At 36.1% G+C, this 17,975-nt stretch overlaps 1 protein-coding gene and 1 long non-coding RNA gene across 3 annotated transcripts; both read left to right on the top strand.

The window, feature by feature from the left end:
- The first annotated feature begins 4 nt into the window (after positions 1 to 4).
- Positions 5 to 17,954, top strand: LOC138330304 (uncharacterized). 2 transcript variants are annotated; one of them, XM_069277806.1, is made up of 13 exons: positions 46 to 103; positions 423 to 526; positions 2,145 to 3,240; positions 4,327 to 4,668; positions 5,854 to 5,953; positions 7,058 to 7,203; positions 8,161 to 8,209; positions 8,431 to 8,533; positions 8,819 to 8,891; positions 12,057 to 12,203; positions 12,773 to 12,912; positions 14,975 to 15,126; positions 16,653 to 17,954. In XM_069277806.1, the coding sequence occupies exons 3-13, from the start codon at positions 2,191 to 2,193 to the stop codon at positions 17,588 to 17,590; spliced, it is 3,240 nt and encodes a 1,079-aa protein (XP_069133907.1). In that variant the 5' UTR covers positions 46 to 103; positions 423 to 526; positions 2,145 to 2,190; the 3' UTR covers positions 17,591 to 17,954. The 2 variants fall into 2 exon arrangements, with proteins under 2 accessions (XP_069133906.1, XP_069133907.1); XM_069277805.1 differs by lacking the exon at positions 423 to 526 and having other exon boundaries at positions 5 to 103.
- LOC138330308 (uncharacterized) lies at positions 12,924 to 13,478 on the top strand. Its single transcript, XR_011209553.1, has 2 exons — positions 12,924 to 13,115; positions 13,346 to 13,478. It is a non-coding gene; the product is annotated as an uncharacterized lncRNA (long non-coding RNA).
- Positions 17,955 to 17,975: the final 21 nt, after the last annotated feature.

The raw sequence follows: 17,975 nt of genomic DNA, 5'->3' as shown, positions 1-17,975 counted from the left end.
ACGCGCGCGTGTAATGTAGGATTGCACAATACACTTCCGCTTTTGGTTTTGCTTACTGACAGAAGTCTGAAATCACGGATGCATATCTTTCCACTTAAAGAAGGTAAATTAATGACATGTGTGAATATATTATAGTCATCCATAGTTTTAATGAAAATACTCCTTTTATGTATTGAGATCAAGTGAAAAATAAATCTAACTAAATGATTCAAATGAAGTTAATAGACATAACATTATTTATACACAGATACAACTGTACAGTAGGCTTAGTTGTTCACCCGCTAGTTTCTAATACAAAATTTCCTGAGCCATATACATGTACTAATGTAAAATACACATACACATCGTTTGTTTTGATCATTATGATACCGATATGTTTAGATAATTACTAAATTGAATAGTTAATATTTTGTTTTGAATAGTGAATACACCAAACTACTTGTCAGTGTTGACTCTTTCAATGTGGAAAGTACCTGGTCTAATTTTAGTAACGTGCATGTCCGTGTTGTGACATTATGAAAATAAGGTATGGAAGTTGATTGTTATTATTGCACATATTTATTAATTCATAACATAATTTATAAGTGGTTTTAATTTGCTTTAAACTGTAAAATACAATTAAACTATGTGCTAATGCACTATGAGTTCTGATTTATAATGACAGAAATAACTTTTAGATTTTCAAAGTGTCAATCAATGCATATATTACAGATCAGTTTCGCAATTCCTACCAAATGCATCCTTGATTTCCAGGAGTTATTGTCACTTATGCAACCCTTCTCAATACTAGCCGCAATATATCACTGTGTTAGTGAGAAATTCTCTTTAGCTAAATCGTTTGAGTGTCAGACTAGTAATCCAGAGGTCCCAAGTTCGATCCCTGGCAGAGCCAGATATTAAATTTCGCAAATCCTGCACCCTGTTACATTGGCGCCAATGTAGGGACTCAAGAATGATAGTGAATGATACCTACAAAGGAACCGTTGTGACCCCTGGAAACTCAAGGACGAGTTGATTTCTGGAGGGGAAGTATGTAACCCTGGTCAATACTAGCCGCAATATATCACTCAGCTAGAGAGAACTTCTCTTAAGCACGATCGGTTGGGCGTCAGACTAGTAATACAGAGGTCCCGAGTTTGATCCCTGGCAGAGGCGGGAATTAAATTTATTGTAAATTCTGCACACTTGTATAAATGATCTTAATCCCAGGGCTGAGTCGATATTCACCAGATACATGCCAATACTGGGCTCTAGATCTACATAGAAAAAATAATTATGACGTCTTTACCTTTGAAAATTCATTTCTGTCACACACAGCAACAATATCATAGTTAATTATAGATAATCCCTTTTTTTAACTCTTAGTTTGTAAACCCCACAGGTAGCCATAGTTACTTCCCCTTATCTGTAAATTCCACAGGTAGCCATATTTACTTCCCCTTATCTGTAAACCCACAGGTAACCATAGTTACTTCCTTTTATCTGTAAACCCCCAGGTAACCATAGTTACTTCCCTTTATCTGTAAACCCCCACAGGTAGCCATAGTTACTTCCCTTTATCTGTAAACCCCCACAGGTAGCCATAGTTACTTCCCCTTATCTGTAAACCCACAGGTAACCATAGTTACTTCCTTTTATCTGTAAACCCCCAGGTAACCATAGTTACTTCCCTTTATCTGTAAACCCCCACAGGTAGCCATAGTTACTTCCTTTTATCTGTTAACCCCCAGGTAACCATAGTTACTTCCTTTTATCTGTTAACCCCCAGGTAACCATAGTTACTTCACCTTATCTGTAAACTCACTGGTAACCATAGTTACTTCCCCTTATCTGTAATCCCCCAGGTAGCCATAATTATGTTCCCTTATAATAAGTAAATCCTACGGGTAATCATACATAGTTACTTCCCCCTTTCTGATATTTTCAAAGAATGCAATGTAGTGAGCCCTCACATGTTAAATCCAGTGATAGGTATAGCTGTAGGAAACCAGTATGTATCATGTTTGTTAAGATTAACTAGGGTTCACACACATCAAAATATATGTAATGTTCTTTTAGGAATATAATGAATATATTATTGAGGAAAATGTTAAAATAGCAAATTTCCCAAAAGTTTCTTTAACTTTAAATTTCTATGTTTACAGAGCTCCATAATTGAAGCCATCATATATATATCCACACCATCTAAACATGAGTGATGAGGATGATGACCTTGACCTTTTAGAGGAAAGGACAGAGGCATTATGGGATTCCAAAATTACTGCCATAATTTCCCAATCATCACAGAAAACTGATAATGTAGACGACAGTGGACCATCATCCTACGATGAAGATGAGTATGATGAAAGACCACTCGCTGAACCTGAAAATGATAAAACAGCCTGTGCTTGCAATGGTGAAGGACAACAAAGTGCAGAGGCAGATATCTTTATTGCATCTGCTCAGACGCAGAAAGACACTGCATGTACCTCATCAGGGAATCGGTCAAAGTGGAGTGCTGGTGATCTGTATAGTATAGGAATCGGACCAAAACCTGAGAAAGTTTCAACAAGTAATTGTCAAAATGGATATCGTAGTCAAAGTGAACAGAATCGGGTGCAATTACAGCAACCAAAGCCAAGCTCAAGTATTACTGTCTCAATTCGTCCTCACTCAACTCCCGTGCCTTCAGCAACTTCAAATGAGGATGAAGAATTAGAGGATTATGTTGACAGTGATTCCTCAGATTCAGCAATAGAAATTCAAAGTTCACCTAAGAAGGTGTCGGGTCCACGCTTAAAAATAAAGAGGTCATATCATAGATGTGACGACAGTACTAGTGATGCTGGTCCTTCTAGATCAGTCCAGTATAGTCCTAGCCCTGACAGACCAAAGATTGTAGCAAAAAGGAAATCCAATTCTGACTCGCCCATCGTTATAAGTGATGTAAGCGATGACGGTGCTTCTTCTCAGGTAAACAAAGAAAGTAAACAAACTAAATCACAAACAATAACAGAACCTCCGTTCAAAGTGAGTCGGATCCAAAATGAATTTGCAGATGGTGATTCAGGGCAGTGCAATAACTTCCAAACTAAGAGCACTGCTCCATTGAAACTTAAGTTTTATAGATCACCTCTAAAGAAAGGAGCAGGAAAGCATTCCGAATCAACAGCAAACCTGTCTCCAGCCGTCAGTTTGACATTAGAGAAAGGCGACTCCGCGGGACAGGATACCACCATCAACGAGTATATTGACAAAGTGGTACGTATATATATCTGTACTTGTGACGTCCAACACAGGGGCATGGCATGAGTTTACAACTATTGGTCTATATTTATTATTATATATACAATCAAACCTCTGTATAAAGACCACCTGCCTAATAAGATCACTTTCTCAGGGTCGTAAATGGTCAATTTCAACAAAATTTGCCCTGTACATGTGTGTGTAAAGCCCACCTGGCTATAAAGGCCATTTTTTTTCTTGGATGGTCTTTATAGAGAGGTAACACTGAATATAATAATCACTGTAAATCAATACGCTGAAAACAAACTTATTTTCATAGCAACTTGATTTTATGTTTTTATGTCTAACCACTATATATATTGCAATTAGATTAATGTTGCAATTTAGAGTTGTAAGATTCTGCTATATATCTATGCCTGATGCTTTTTGTGTCATTTTATTTTCATAAATTTTACTTATATATACTTAAGTTATAATTTATCCTGCGTTTCTTAAGTCTGCTCATTGTCAATGGATTTTTTTTTTCCAACATTTTTCGAAAAATAAAAATTTGATGAGATCTCACAAACTTAAAGTGAATAGGAGGGCAAAGGAAAGATAAAGTCGATAAAATGGTGTTGATATATCCAGTATAATTTCCTATGAAATAGAAAAATAAAACTTCTCACTAAAATTGCTCTGCATGCGACATTGCAATAAAATTAATTTATACTATAGGAATCCTATAATGTTCTCCCAGCTGGCTTTGTCCGTGTTGACACGCAGCCTCGATTTCAGAATTAATGTTTAGAACTGTGCTAAATTTACATGGGGCTTTTCCATAATTTCAAAGGTCAAAACTGAACAATGTAACAGAACTTGACCGTCGTTTGGATATATAAGGACTTTTGGAAGGCCAACAAACACATTTAAACTGGTTTCAATGCCCGACTATTCATGTTAAGGCACAAATGGTTACCAAACCAATTTGCAATATTGTACATGTACCAATATTTGAAAAAAAAGTCAAATTAGCTGATATTCCACCAAGATTGAATTTATTGAAGAGTTCAGCAATATTAATATTTGCCAAAATTTCAATTTACTGATTTTATTTTTTAGATTGAGTTGTTTCCAGATGCTTGTAGAAAGTGGGTAAAACAGAGAATAGAATTGGGACAATCGGCCATTCTACAAGGGAAGACATTTTTCTTAGATAATCTAGCAAATAGCATGGCCGATGGACTGTATCCAAAATCATCTCAGAAAGAGGCTGCTCCTGAACCAGGAAGCAAGGACCCTGACATAATAGTTGCCCTTGGCAACAACAAAATCAAAACACCAGACCAATCTGATGGAGGACGAACAGAGACTGATTCTGGCCCTCCTATAAGACTTTATGGTAAAAAATCGAACTATACAAGTGGACCAAAAGGAAAAGGGAAAGCGGCCATTCAGAAAAAGGTGATTATTTTTATTAATAGAATCATACATTGTATGCATACTGAAATGTATATATAATAGGGCTGCAATGAGTATTCATGTACTTGAATAATTGCGAATCTTTAAGAAAGATCTGATATGAATATTCATTACTCCTAATATTCGTGGATCGCAATTTTTCTCCAAAATTATTTACTCTCTACATAATTTTGACATAAAATATGATAAAATACACTAGAAGGCTGAATTTTGAATATAAAATTAAGACAGAGAGAAAATAATTCTAACTAATTTCATGTTAATGATAAGTTGACTAAAGATAAAAAATGAGTACATGAGTAAAATCATTACCGAATGTCCACAGTATGGCTTCCATTCTTCATAAGTATTTAAAGTAGACGTGTAATCTAACTGATAATGTTTACAATGATTATGAGTATTTAATTTTGGTGTTTTTAGAACAAATTTTAAACATGCAACTATCACATAAAAAAACATATATTGATGGCCTAAGATGAGGTTACAACACTAAATAAATGCAAGATTCCCTCCATAATCTATGTTATTAAGTGAAGATTCATTTTGCTGTTTCGCAATCTGGCGCAGTGATAGTCGACTAACGTACTGCAATTAGGACAACGCCAGGAAACATAAGATGACATGCATTATGATTAGGAATTTTCAGATTTGATTTATTTCAATTAAATTGTTCAGAAGTTGATGATAAGTGTAGCATTAAATAATTATGGTAATAACTTTTGCGACTCTACAAAATTATTATAATAATCTCGTTTCCATTTCCATTTTGAGAATTAAAAGCCGTTTCGGAAAGATTGTGGGCCTTTAAGATTAAATTAAAATTATTATTTATGTGTAATATTGTTACAAGAATACATATATATTGTATATTTTCTGTAATTTATGAATGTTATCTCGTTTACATTTCCATTTTGAAAATTAAAAGCCGTTTCGGAAAGATAGTGGGGCCTTTAAGATTAAATTAAAATTATTATTAATTTATAATATTGTTACAAGAATACATATATATTGTATATTTTACAGTAATTTATGAATGTCAATCAATATACAAGGCTATTTCAAACATGTTTTTTATTTGATTTGTAACTGAGTCTGTTTCAGAATCATAATTTCCATTATCAGTGATCTATGATAGATCCTTGATTTATTTGATATTTTTCTACTTAGCCGATTCGAAATGTCCTTGACGAATGCCAGGAGTTATCAGAAGATGATGAAGATGTTCCAAACAATGTTGATGAATCTATGGATACCGTTACCAATAATGGTATGTGATGATAGGTATATTTTTGACACCTTGACATGTACCATATATCTTTTACTTCAAACTGCAGGGATCAATCTAGGTTTTGGGGGAAACTAACGGTACCCTTTTTCAAAATAGGGGAAAAGTTTGGCGAAATAAAGGGGAATTTGAATCTTCTTATTTTTGTCCGAAATTATATTCATTTTGACGAAAAAGTAATGTAAAACAACCAATTTTATTTTTAGATTTAGTAAAGCAAAATTTTAAGCTCAATAATGAAAAATTTGAGTTTATCATAAAATATGCAGTCACTGTAACATAAATATGAAGAAATTTGCAAACAAAAGTCTTTAATGAAAAGGAAGTCACAGGGGAAATTGTGTTACAAAAACGGTCATTTCTTGGCTCCAAATGGGGAATTTTTAAATCTTCAGGGGAATTTTAGGCCAGAGGGGAATTCATTCCTTGATGGGAAATTTACCCATGAACGGTGAAAAATCAGAGCTAGATTGATCCTTGAACTGGTACAATTTTTAAAACTTTTCCTCTCACCCTTTCTAAAATACTGAAGAATGCATTTTCGCTTTTGCTGTAATATCAGCCAGGGTCATTTATGGATGTGACAGGTTTTAGTAAAAGGAAGAAAGCCGGAGTTCCCAGAGAAAAACCACAGTTTACCAGAGTACACCGTCAACTGCCTCACGTGAATTTTCAATTTGTGACCCAGAGGGCTTGTGGTCATATGGTGGACAAAATGTAAACATTGTATCTTAAATATCTTCTACAATCAAAATATAAAAAAAAAAAGATATGAATGAAAAAACAGAGATGACCTTCACGTCACCATGAACACTCCAAAGGATACAGTTATGCCTAAATACATATTCTACTCACAGGAATCTGAGAATGAGTTACAGTTTACATAATTATGGACCCACCAGAGTGCCCTAAGACCATTTTTAGACGTTAAAGAGGTCTAGATAAAAAAATTGGTAAAAATCATGCTCTACATATAGTACATATATGTAAACTAAAAGGGTGGAAAGCTTAGATCCCTATGATTCTACTTTCTCTGCTTTTGAAATCTTGTTAAACAATATGACTCAGTGTATGCTTTAATTACAGAAGAATCACCATCTTCGCTGACCTGTGAGTCATGTAAGATGACTCGAAATTCGGATATGGTTGTGCAGTGTTGCGATGGCCACCTGATTTGTAATACATGTGTAGAGAAAGGTGTAAAGGAGGTCCTCTCACCCGATAGTCAGGAGGTATGCATGTACAATTTAGAACCTGGTTATTTTGAAATTGTTGAGGAATTGAAAAATATGTATATACTCAAAGTCAAATTACAATATTCCATCTTTGCATATTACAAAGTAAGCTCCCTTGCAGTTAGGTATCTATTGTGACATCATTATATTGTAGGTGCAATTAACGTCATTTTCTCTGAAAAATGACGTAATGTTTACAAACACATGATACCACAATCAACACCTACCCGCAAGGGCAGATAACTCTGTAATATGCAAATACAGAATAACTATCCTGAGATTAAAGCAATGAATACATATCATGTGAATTGAATATCTGCTTCATGGGGAGGAAGTGCATATATATGTGGCCAGTGTCTGAAAATATTTTGGCGAAGGATATGAAAGAGCCACTTTTTTCTTTCTGATGCGAGCCAAAAAATACAGCTTAAATTTTCATATTTTTATATCAAAATCCTGACCATATATACTTTTTTATCCTGAAAAATCATTCAAATGAAATTTAGGCAGAAATATGCCAACGCTGTTGCAAATGTCCATCATTCAAACAATGTTTCACCTCGGAAGAAGACAAGTTGAATTGGCTAAAATACATGTGATAGGTGTACTCCAACAACACCAATGCGGGTTGCATGTTAAATTGTTATAATTACCTATGTTTGTCCACTTTCTTCCCTATTGTCATTTAATATATACATGGAAATTAACAATAGGGTCTACATCAAATTGAAATTACATAAGCGCCCCTCCCCTTGTTAAGGCCTCTTTTCAATTGCTCAGGCATAAGACTAAAACTATTAAAACTGTATAGGTTTGCTATAATTTCATCTTATAAGCACCTTAAGTTTTCACACATTTTTTTCAAGTTTTTAAACACCCTGGGCGCTTATAGGTACCATAAATTAGTCTCTATTGACAGTGATACATGCTCTGTACATATTTCATTTGTTGTAGGCTCAGATTAAGTGTACAACAGAAAATTGTACGAGTACAGTACCAGAAAGTGAGTATTATCTTATGTGAGGTTTCATGGGCCAAGACAAAACTTAAATTTATCAATAAGTTGACCTATGACCTATAGAGGATATACCTTGTTTCTTGATGAATAACAGTTATATTTCATTGAATGAGGTGGAAAGTGTGATTATATAAATACCACATTATCACCACAAACGTTAGATTTCTTTGCGAAAAATTTAATAAAGCGTCTCATTTTTTTTACAGGCCAGGCAAAGAAGGTTTTGCCAAATTTGATCATAGAACTGTTGGAGGAAAAGCTACTCAAACAAACCATGGAATCAATCACCAAAATGGAGGACCTAGTTACGTAAGTATTCGTAATTAACTACAGATTTCACTTATCCTGTAATCATTGTCCTATAGACAGAGTTACCATGGAAAAAACATAGACCAATATCTGGCAAATTCTTCATTATCATACTCAGAAAGCTTAGCAGTGAATTTTATGGACGCTTTAACCATTTGATCATATGTATTTGATGCTTAAATATTGAAATATGAAAATCCACCTTATTAAATCCTTCTCACAATCTGGATATTCAGTTATATTTTGTCTAGTGATTGATTAGATTTTCTGAACATTTATTTACAGATGTCCAAACTGCTGTTTCCCGGTGGTAATGGATGCTGGTATCAAGGAATTTAAGTGTCCTAACTGTAACAATGTAAGTTTTTATCTATATATGCATATTACAGCATTACAAGCCATTGCAGCCACGGTACCAATTGGGATGTCATTATTTTGTGTCTTTGAGCGAAACTTGTGTTGTTTCTCAATTCACTTGGTACATGTAGTATAATGCAAATATATGATGTCATTATCAATACGTACCCATCAAAACATAGGTTGAGTCTTCTTTAGGTTATTGTATCTTAATAAAGACAAAATGACAGTTGCCAAATGTGGAGAGGATTTTATGAGGTCAACATAGGTCAACAGTGGCTTTTGTGTATCATTCTATCAAAGTTACTTGCCTTCCTGTCAAAAATACTTGCCTTCCTATCAGAGTTACTTCCTTTCCTTTTGCAGTTACTTCTGTTCCTGTCGGAGTTACTTCCCTTCCTTTCGGAGTTACTTCCCTTCCTCTCGGAGTTACTTCCCTTTCTGTCGGAGTTACTTCCCTTCCTGTCAAAGTTACTTCCCTTCCTGTCAGAGTTACTTCTCTTCCTGTCGGAGTTACTTCTCTTCCTGTCGGAGTTACTTCCCTTCTTCTGTCGGAGTTACTTCCCTTCCTGTCGGAGTTACTTCTTTTCCTGTCAGAGTTACTTCTCTTCCTGTCGGAGTTACTTCTCTTCCTGTCGGAGTTACTTCCCTTCCTCTCGGAGTTACTTCCCTTTCTGTCGGAGTTACTTCCCTTCCTGTCAGAGTTACTTCCCTTCCTGTCGGAGTTACTTCTTCCTGTCGAGTTCTTCTCTTCCTGTCGGAGTTACTTCCCTTCCTGTCAGAGTTACTTCCCTTTCCTTCCTGTTGGAGTTACTTCCCTTCCTGTCAGAGTTACTTCCCTTCCTGTCGAGTCACTTCTCCTTCCAGTCGGAGTTACTTCTCTTCCTGTCAGAGTTACTTCTCTTCCTGTTGGAGTTACTTCCCTTCCTGTCAGAGTTACTTCCCTTCCTGTCGGAGTTACTTCCCTTCCTGTCAGAGTTACTTCCTTCCTTGTCGAGTTTTCTCTTCCTGTCGAGTTACTTCCCTTCCTGTCAGATTACTCCTTGTCGAGTTACTTCCCTTCCTGTCAGAGTTACTTCTCTTCCTGTCAAGAGTTACTTCTTCTTCCTGTCAGAGTTACTTCTCTTCCTGTCAGAGAGTTACTTCTCTTCCTGTCAGAGTTACTTCCCTTCCAGTCAGAGTTACTTCCCTTCCTGTCAGAGTTACTTGCCTTCCTATCAGAGTTACTTCCTTTCCTTTTGGAGTTACTTCCATTCCTTTCAGAGTTACTTCCCTTCCTTTCAGAGTTACTTCCCTTCCTGTCAGAGTTACTTCCCTTCCTGTCAAGAGTTACTTCCCTTCCTGTCAGAGTTACTTCCCTTCCTGTCAGAGTTACTTCTCTTCCTGTCAGAGTTACTTCCCTTCCTGTCGGAGTCACTTCTCTTCCAGTCGGAGTTACTTCCCTTCCTCTCGGAGTTACTTCCCTTCCTGTTACATTCATTCCTGTTGGACGTACTTCACTTCTTATCAGAGCTACCTCTCTTCTTGTTAGAGTTACTTCCCTTCTTATTAGAGTTTTTACCGTTTGTTTAATTGCCCCCATAATGGGTATTTAATGAATCCTAGAGAATTGATTAGAATGTTGTTCCTGTCAGAGTTACTTCCCTTCCTGTCAGAGTTACTTCCCTTCCTATTAGAGTTACTTCCCTTTGTTTAATTGATGATGGGTACTCTAACTCTGGTTGATTAGAATGTTGACAGAACTTCAGGGATCATTTTGGCTGAAAAAATGCATGGGTCATTTTCAAGAATTGGACAATTTTTAAAAAGCCATTTAACAAAGAATTATAAAGACGTTTCCTGGATTATAGCTGGAATCATTTTGGAGGAGGGTGGGCCTTTGGCCATTGATCCTAAATTTTGAAAATGGCCCCTAAGTTCCAGAAAATGTTTTTAGATTTCTTTCCTGTCAGAGGGATCCCCCATAATGGGTATTTAATGAATCCTAGAGAATTGATTAGAATGTTGTTCTGTCAGAGTTAACTTTCCCTTCCTGTCAGAGTTACTTCCCTTCCTATTAGAGTTACTTCCCTTTGTTTAATTACCCCCCCCCCCCCCCATGATGGGTACTCTAACTCTAGTTGATTAGAATGTTGACAGAACTTCAGGGATCATTTTGGCTGAAAAAATGTATGGGTCATTTTTAAAGAATTGGACAATTTTTAAAAAGCCATTAACAAAGAATTATAAAGACGTTTCCTGGATTATTGCTGGAATCATTTTGGAGGAGGGTGGGCCTTTGGCCATTGATCCTAAATTTTGAAAATGGCCCCTAAGTTCCAGAAAATGTTTTTAGATTTCTTTTTTAATGGCCCTTTAAAAATTGTTTAATTCTTAAAAAAAAAAAAAAAAAAAATACTTTTGATATTTTTATCTTAAAGTACAAAAAGATGCCCAAAGTTTTTATTAATTGAAAGGGTGTAATGTAATTAACTTTAAAAACTGATCAAAATACTAATTCGTCTGCTCCTGTTTTTGATTGAGAAAAATCTTCAAAGAACAAAAATGGGAATTTTAGTTTTTAAGCATTTTGATTATTTGCCTCCAATCATTATGAAAATTTTGCTCAACAAGACATCTAACAGATATTAATAACCTGAAAAGAAATTCTTTTGCAATTAGTTTGAGGTTAAAGGCCCACTACCTTTCCGAAATAGCTTTTAATTTTCAAAATGTGAATGTAACACTTACAAGATCAATAATTTTGTAGAGTCGCAAAAGTAATTAATTAATTTTCCTTCTATACCACATATGATATCAACTTCGAGCTTTATAAGTGTGATTTTCTTCACCTTCTGAACAATTTAATTAAAATAAACAAAATGTTCATTTTCATCACGCGGGTCGTCTTATCTTTCTCGCCGTTGTCCTAAATACAGCGCTTTAGTTGACTATCACTGTGCCAGACCGCAAAACGGCGAAATGACTTTCCACTGTTATCATAATTTACAGAGGAAATTTTGCATATGTTTGGTGTTGTAAGCTCATCTTAGGCCATCCGTATAAATTTTCTGATGTTATTAATGTTTTATAAGAAACCTTTATATTTTGCTCCAGAAAGGTAGTGGGCCTTTAACCCTATTTTTACCATAAAATGACTGGACTATTGTGTATTATTGTGTTACAGATGAGTTGTCGTTATTGTAAGAGACCGTGGTTGATAACGAGCCATGAGGATTGTAATCAATTCACGACACTCTTACAAGAAAACTCGGAGAGTAAAGCTATGGAGCCTCCGTCGTACTGGCACCCAATGCCCGTGGAGGGTGACAAGGTAGATAACTCTGCTTCTACCATAAAAATATAATTTTAATGACTGCATCTATAAATTCAGTCCTGCAGTTTTCTTATTTCATCTTGAAGACAATCTGCATATTATGAATTCTGAATAATTCCAACAGCAGTAGGATGAAGCAATAACTATAATATCATCATCAAAATTTAGGTCACAGAAATGAAATTTAATTATGTCACATTTTGTCTTGTACTGCTAATAAAACAAATTCAGATAGCTGTTCTGCTTGATTCTATTTCAATAAGAAAAAAAAAATGATTTTAACCTTCTCTGTAATAAGAATACATTTAGTCAATTAGCAAAGATATATAAAAAAAATTAAGTTGAAAGTAATGTTGGAATGTTTATATGTTATGGGATTTCAAGAGGATATCCCCATCCTGATTCATTTCTTAGAGATGATTCAATTTCCTCTTTAGGAAAATTTGATGAATTACCATATACAGGATGTATGTAATTGTTTACAAAGTGATGAAGAAATGTGATTGTTTTTATTTCTGTTCCCAGGATTATAGATGAAATATGAGGGTTTTTATTTCTGTTCCCAGGATTATATAGTTGTTACCCTGGAGGAGAACTGTGTAGAATACCAACACATCAAGGCACTATTTTTAGACAGCTTGTCCACCAAGACGATCACCGCGATAAGGAGAGTACAGAATCCTCGACTTTGGCAGAAACTTTGTCTGTAGGTATTATTGGTCAAAATGATGGCAAAAACTTTGTCTGTAGGTATTATTGGTCGAAATGATGGCAAAAACTTTGTCTGTAGGTATTATTGGTCGAAATGATGGCAAAAACTTTGTCTGTAGGTATTATTGGTCGAAATGATGGCAAAAACTTTGTCTGTAGGTATTATTGGTCAAATGATGGCAAAAACTTTGTCTGTAGGTATTATTGGTCAATGATGCAAAATTTGTCTAGTATATGGTCAAATGATGGCAAAAACTTGTCTGTAGGTATTATTGGTCAAATGATGGCAAAAACTTGTCTGTAGGTATTATTGGTCAAAATGATGGCAAAAACTTTGTCTGTAGGTATTAAATGGTCGAATGATGATGCAAAAACTTTGTCTAGTAGGTATATTGGTCGAAATGATGGCAAAAAAACTTTGTCTGTAGGTATTATTGGTCGAAATGATGGCAAAAACTTTGTCTGTAGGTATTATTGGTCGAAATGTATAGTACTGTTGTTTGAGAGAATAAAATTAATAATTAGGGTCCCATTTTTTTGGCATTAGATCCCTAAAAGGTGTTTTTTTTTGTTTTTTTTTTGTAATTTATTTGTTATTTTTCACATACCCTCATTCAAGATGCTTACTCTCAAATTTACACAAACACATTAGAAGTACACATATCATAGACATTTTTATACATAATTTGTTTACACCAATCTATGTATGAGGAAATATAATATTTTTAACTATTACTCCGACCATTCAATAAAACCCTGTTATATTGCACAGTTCCAAGTTATATTTCATGCTTCCATGGAAACGTTATATTGTACGGTTCCAGATGTTATATTGCACGGCTTTAGGAACACCTCGCTGTTGTTGTCTAGTTTTGTAGAAACTTCAGAGGAATCGAGAGTAACTGTGAGTTAAGTTATTATGACCTCAAAAAGGTTCACGCTCGATTTCGCGCTAAGTTTATAGATCTCGAATCCAGCATGTCATGTAGACGTTCATCGAGTAGAGGAGGGACACGACGAAGGGGATAGATTAAAAGGCTGCATGCAGTTCTAATAATGTGAAAACAGACAATAAGACACCCAAACCGGAGTTACAACGTGACTTACGTGGGCTATACGTCAATCTTCAATAAGATAGGAAGTTTTTCTGTATGGTACGGTGCTGATGATTTTGTTAAGTGATTGTCGTATTAGTTTTATAAAGATATTCAACTGAAAACTGGCCAGGTTATTATGTAATAAAACAAATATTCCATGGTTACTGTGCTCTAGTTTATAATATTTACCCCTCGGTGATGGTAATCAACAAATGGCCTCGTGCAATATAACATTTGTTGATTACCACCACCTCGGGTTAAATATTATGAACTATAGGACAGTTACTATGGAATATTTGTATAATGTATACCTATACACATCCAACACCCACACACATGTACACAGACTCATCAAATACATGTGCACACCATAAACATCTGTAAACCTATATACATCAGCAGATGACCACATCCACACACTTACTTACAAAACACTCACTCACACACATCTCAAGTGAAATGTGTCAATCAAATCAAAATTAATCTCTTTGTCCATAACATACAATGCTATAACTGGAAGGTTTCAAACTGCTGAAACAAAAATATGAACAGCAAGTTGCCTCACACTTTGTTAACAAATTCTCGAATATGGCGGTCGTTTGGTATAAGTCCGAAACAGCGTTGACCTTGTTTCTCTGAAGTTAGGGGGAATCATTCCATTTATCTGCCTGTTATAAAGTGAATGATTTGTGTTATGTTTGGTAGGTTCTCAAAAGTAAGAATGAAGCAAGCTCGTTGATTTATACCAGTTGGATTGGAAAATGTTCCATTTTAAAAATAAAGAATAAAAAAAAAAAATCCTTCTGATAAGTGACTAAGAATTTAAAAATGATTTGAAAAAGAAAAGTAATCTGATAAAACAGTTGCCTTATTGAAGCTGTAAAGTGTCCTCACACTATTCTTGCAGTTTTGAGAAAGATATTTAACTACATCATACATAATTATTTTTATCTTTCATAGAGCCAGAAAACATATGGTTGAAGATTTTGGACAAAATCAGCTCAATGAAAAACAGCTATTCCATGGCACAAACATAAGGGCCTTCGATGGTATCTGTAGGGAAGGGCTGGACTGGAGGATGTGTGGGGAAAACGGAACAGCCTTCGGTCAAGGTCAGTCATCATGATATTGGTGGAGGGGGGGATAAACATTTAATGGAACAGGGGATGCACATCAAATAGAAGTTATTTTGGCAATGATCATTCAGAACAGTAGTGGGGGTGGGGGTTGGGGTTACACATCTAATGAGACAGCAATCTTGTCAAGATTTTGGTTGACATACACATTTAATGGAACAGCAATGTTGTAAAGGTCGGAGCAGGAGGCACATTTAATGACACGGCAGTCTTGCCAAGGTCAGGGGAGAGGGATTATACATTTAGTGGAACAGCAATCTTGTCAAGGTTGAGGGTGAGGGTTTACACATTTAATGAAACAGCAGTGTTATGAGGGTCAAGGGGGGGGGGGGGGGTTAGGGGTTTACACATTTAATGGAACAGCAGTCTTGTCAAGGTCTTATTTAATGTATCAATTCAGTTGACACAATAGGTGCGGAATTAGTCATTACTTAAGTTGTGGAATAGTTGTGGAAGGAATTTGATTCAAAATACAATGTAGAGGTTAGATGCAGGTGACGGTAGTTTACCCACAATACAGATGTACATTATAGTAAAGGAAAAGGGGTGAGGATAAAGATATAGTCACTGTGCAAAACTCCCCCAGGTCAGGAAATAAAGGGAATCTGACTTCAGTCAGTAGATATGGGATATTTGACTGGTAGCATTCTTATGGGGTACTGATTGAAATGGTTGGGCAGATCCCCTGGGGTCTGAGGGTTGGGGGGCCTAAAGGGTCAATTTGATTTATTCTCTTATATTGAGCATTGGATAGCACTTGTGATGCAATGGTAGCATCCTTTTGTGGTGGGAATTCAAAATTGTACAAATGGTTGAGCTGCCCTTGATGGGCCGGAGGGGTAGGGCCGTAAGAGTCAATTTGGCTATTTCAATATAAAAAAACTTCTTTTAAACTAAGCATTGGATAGCACTTATGATGCAATGGTAGCATCCTTTTGTGGTGGAAATTCAAAAGTGTACAAATTGTTGAACTGCCCCCGGGGGCCTGAGGGGCAGGGCAGAAAGAGTCAATTTGGCTATTTCAATATAAACGACCTCTTCTCGGAAACTATGCATTGGATAGCTCTCATATTGCATTAGCAACAATCTTATGGGATGGGGAATTAAAATTGTACAAATTGTGAGGCTGGCCCCCGGTGGGCCTGAGGGGCAGGACCAAAAGTGTCAATTTGGCTATTTCCATAAAAACAACTTCTCAGAAACTAAGCATTCAATAGCACCTGCAATGGTAGTGTCCTTATGGGATTGGGATTCAAAATTGCACGAATGGTGGGGCAAAAAGGGTCAATTTTGCTATTTTAAATTGTAAGAGTTTTTATAATAATTACTTAATAAACCAGGTGAGCGATAGAGGCCCTTAGGGCTGCTTAATTATCATATTGCTATTACATTTTAGATATTGATTACAGTGACAACAGTGCTAGCATTAAAAGTAACCCATGTATTGATGAATTGTCCGGATTTAGCATAGCAGTAATGTAGTCTTCATTTTCTTTATGTAGGAACCTACTTTGCCAAGCGAGCTGCCTACTCCGACAGATACAGTAGAACTACCTCATCATCGGGATTCAGTTTTAGTTTTGGTACAAATAGGAGGTTGGGCAATACATTACCCCTACCTCCAGGTCACAGCAGTGCACAATTCGCCCAGGCTTTGAATCTCCCATCCTCTTTCAACATGCAACATATACAGAGCAGCAACCCATTTACCAATCAACCAAAGCCAGCAGGCACGGGTATTTCACAGAATGCAGCCCAGATGCATCAGCACTTGCAGCAGTTAAATCAAAGGAGACAGAAGGTGCTTCAGCGGCTACAACAGCATCAACAGCAGGATATACAGAGTAGCGGTTTACAGAGCAGCAACAACCAGACCATGAACATCATCAATCCATTTATAAATAATTCACAGAATACAGCCCAGCATTCACAGCAGCAGTTACAGCAGAGTCGGCAGGATATGATTCAGATGTTACAGCAACAAAACCCTTTCACTGTAACTTCTGCAGCTTTTGGACCAATCGTCAACAACACTCCAAGTTTTGGCAATAACAATACGGCGCCAGCGTTTGGACAAGGATCCACCACTGCTCAATCATCATTTCCACAATTTGGCCAATCAAATGGCAACGGTATTCTAGCTACAGCTCCAGAACCAGCCATGACAACCCATTCTGCCAGCAGCTCCACAAATAAAGTCATCTTTACAGATGTTGAAGATACAATTGACTCGACAAAGAAGTACATGTTTGTGGCTCGTGTGTTAGTCGGACGGTGCTGTGGTGGGAGTCCCAACATACGCAAACCTCCATCAGACCCAGATGATTCAAAACGACGTCCGTTTAACTCTTGTGTTGACAACATGGCTAATCCAGCTATATTTGTCATTTTTGATTCCTCACAATGTTACCCTGAGTATATAGTGGAGTACAGCCATTGATGAATATCATGAAAACATCCGTTTATTGGACTTGATTGCATCCCCTTATTGGACATGATAGCATCCGCTAATTGGACATGATAGCGTCCCCTTATTGGGTATAGTTATATATACTATGTACGCTCTTCAGTGGGAATAATTTAAATTGACAGCACAGAGCTGGTACATGACTTCTGCCTAAGTTAAGGAAATGCTGAAATAATGAGATGAAATTGTTGTGATTTAATATATGGATATTTTGTATAACATTGTAAATATCATACTATCATACATTTAAACTCGTAAAATTGAAACATTGTTATAAGAACAAGTCTGATATTTTGTTTGATTATTACTATTAATACAAGATAAACGAAAAACTTTATCTGGGATTTTGTTATCAATG

This window comes from Argopecten irradians, chromosome 8, assembly GCF_041381155.1.
Source record: "Argopecten irradians isolate NY chromosome 8, Ai_NY, whole genome shotgun sequence".
NCBI lineage: Eukaryota > Metazoa > Mollusca > Bivalvia > Pectinida > Pectinidae > Argopecten > Argopecten irradians.
This window is presented reverse-complemented; position numbering and strand designations above follow the sequence as displayed.

Bases quoted from the DNA above. Each gene is read 5' to 3' on its own strand.
- LOC138330304 (XM_069277805.1), top strand. From the start codon at position 2,191: ATGAGTGATGAGGATGATGACCTTGACCTTTTAGAGGAAAGGACAGAG. The intron at 8,210-8,430 runs GTGAGTATTATC...TTTTTTTTACAG, and splicing joins TACGAGTACAGTACCAGAAA to GCCAGGCAAAGAAGGTTTTG. The intron at 8,892-12,056 runs GTAAGTTTTTAT...ATTGTGTTACAG, and splicing joins AGTGTCCTAACTGTAACAAT to ATGAGTTGTCGTTATTGTAA.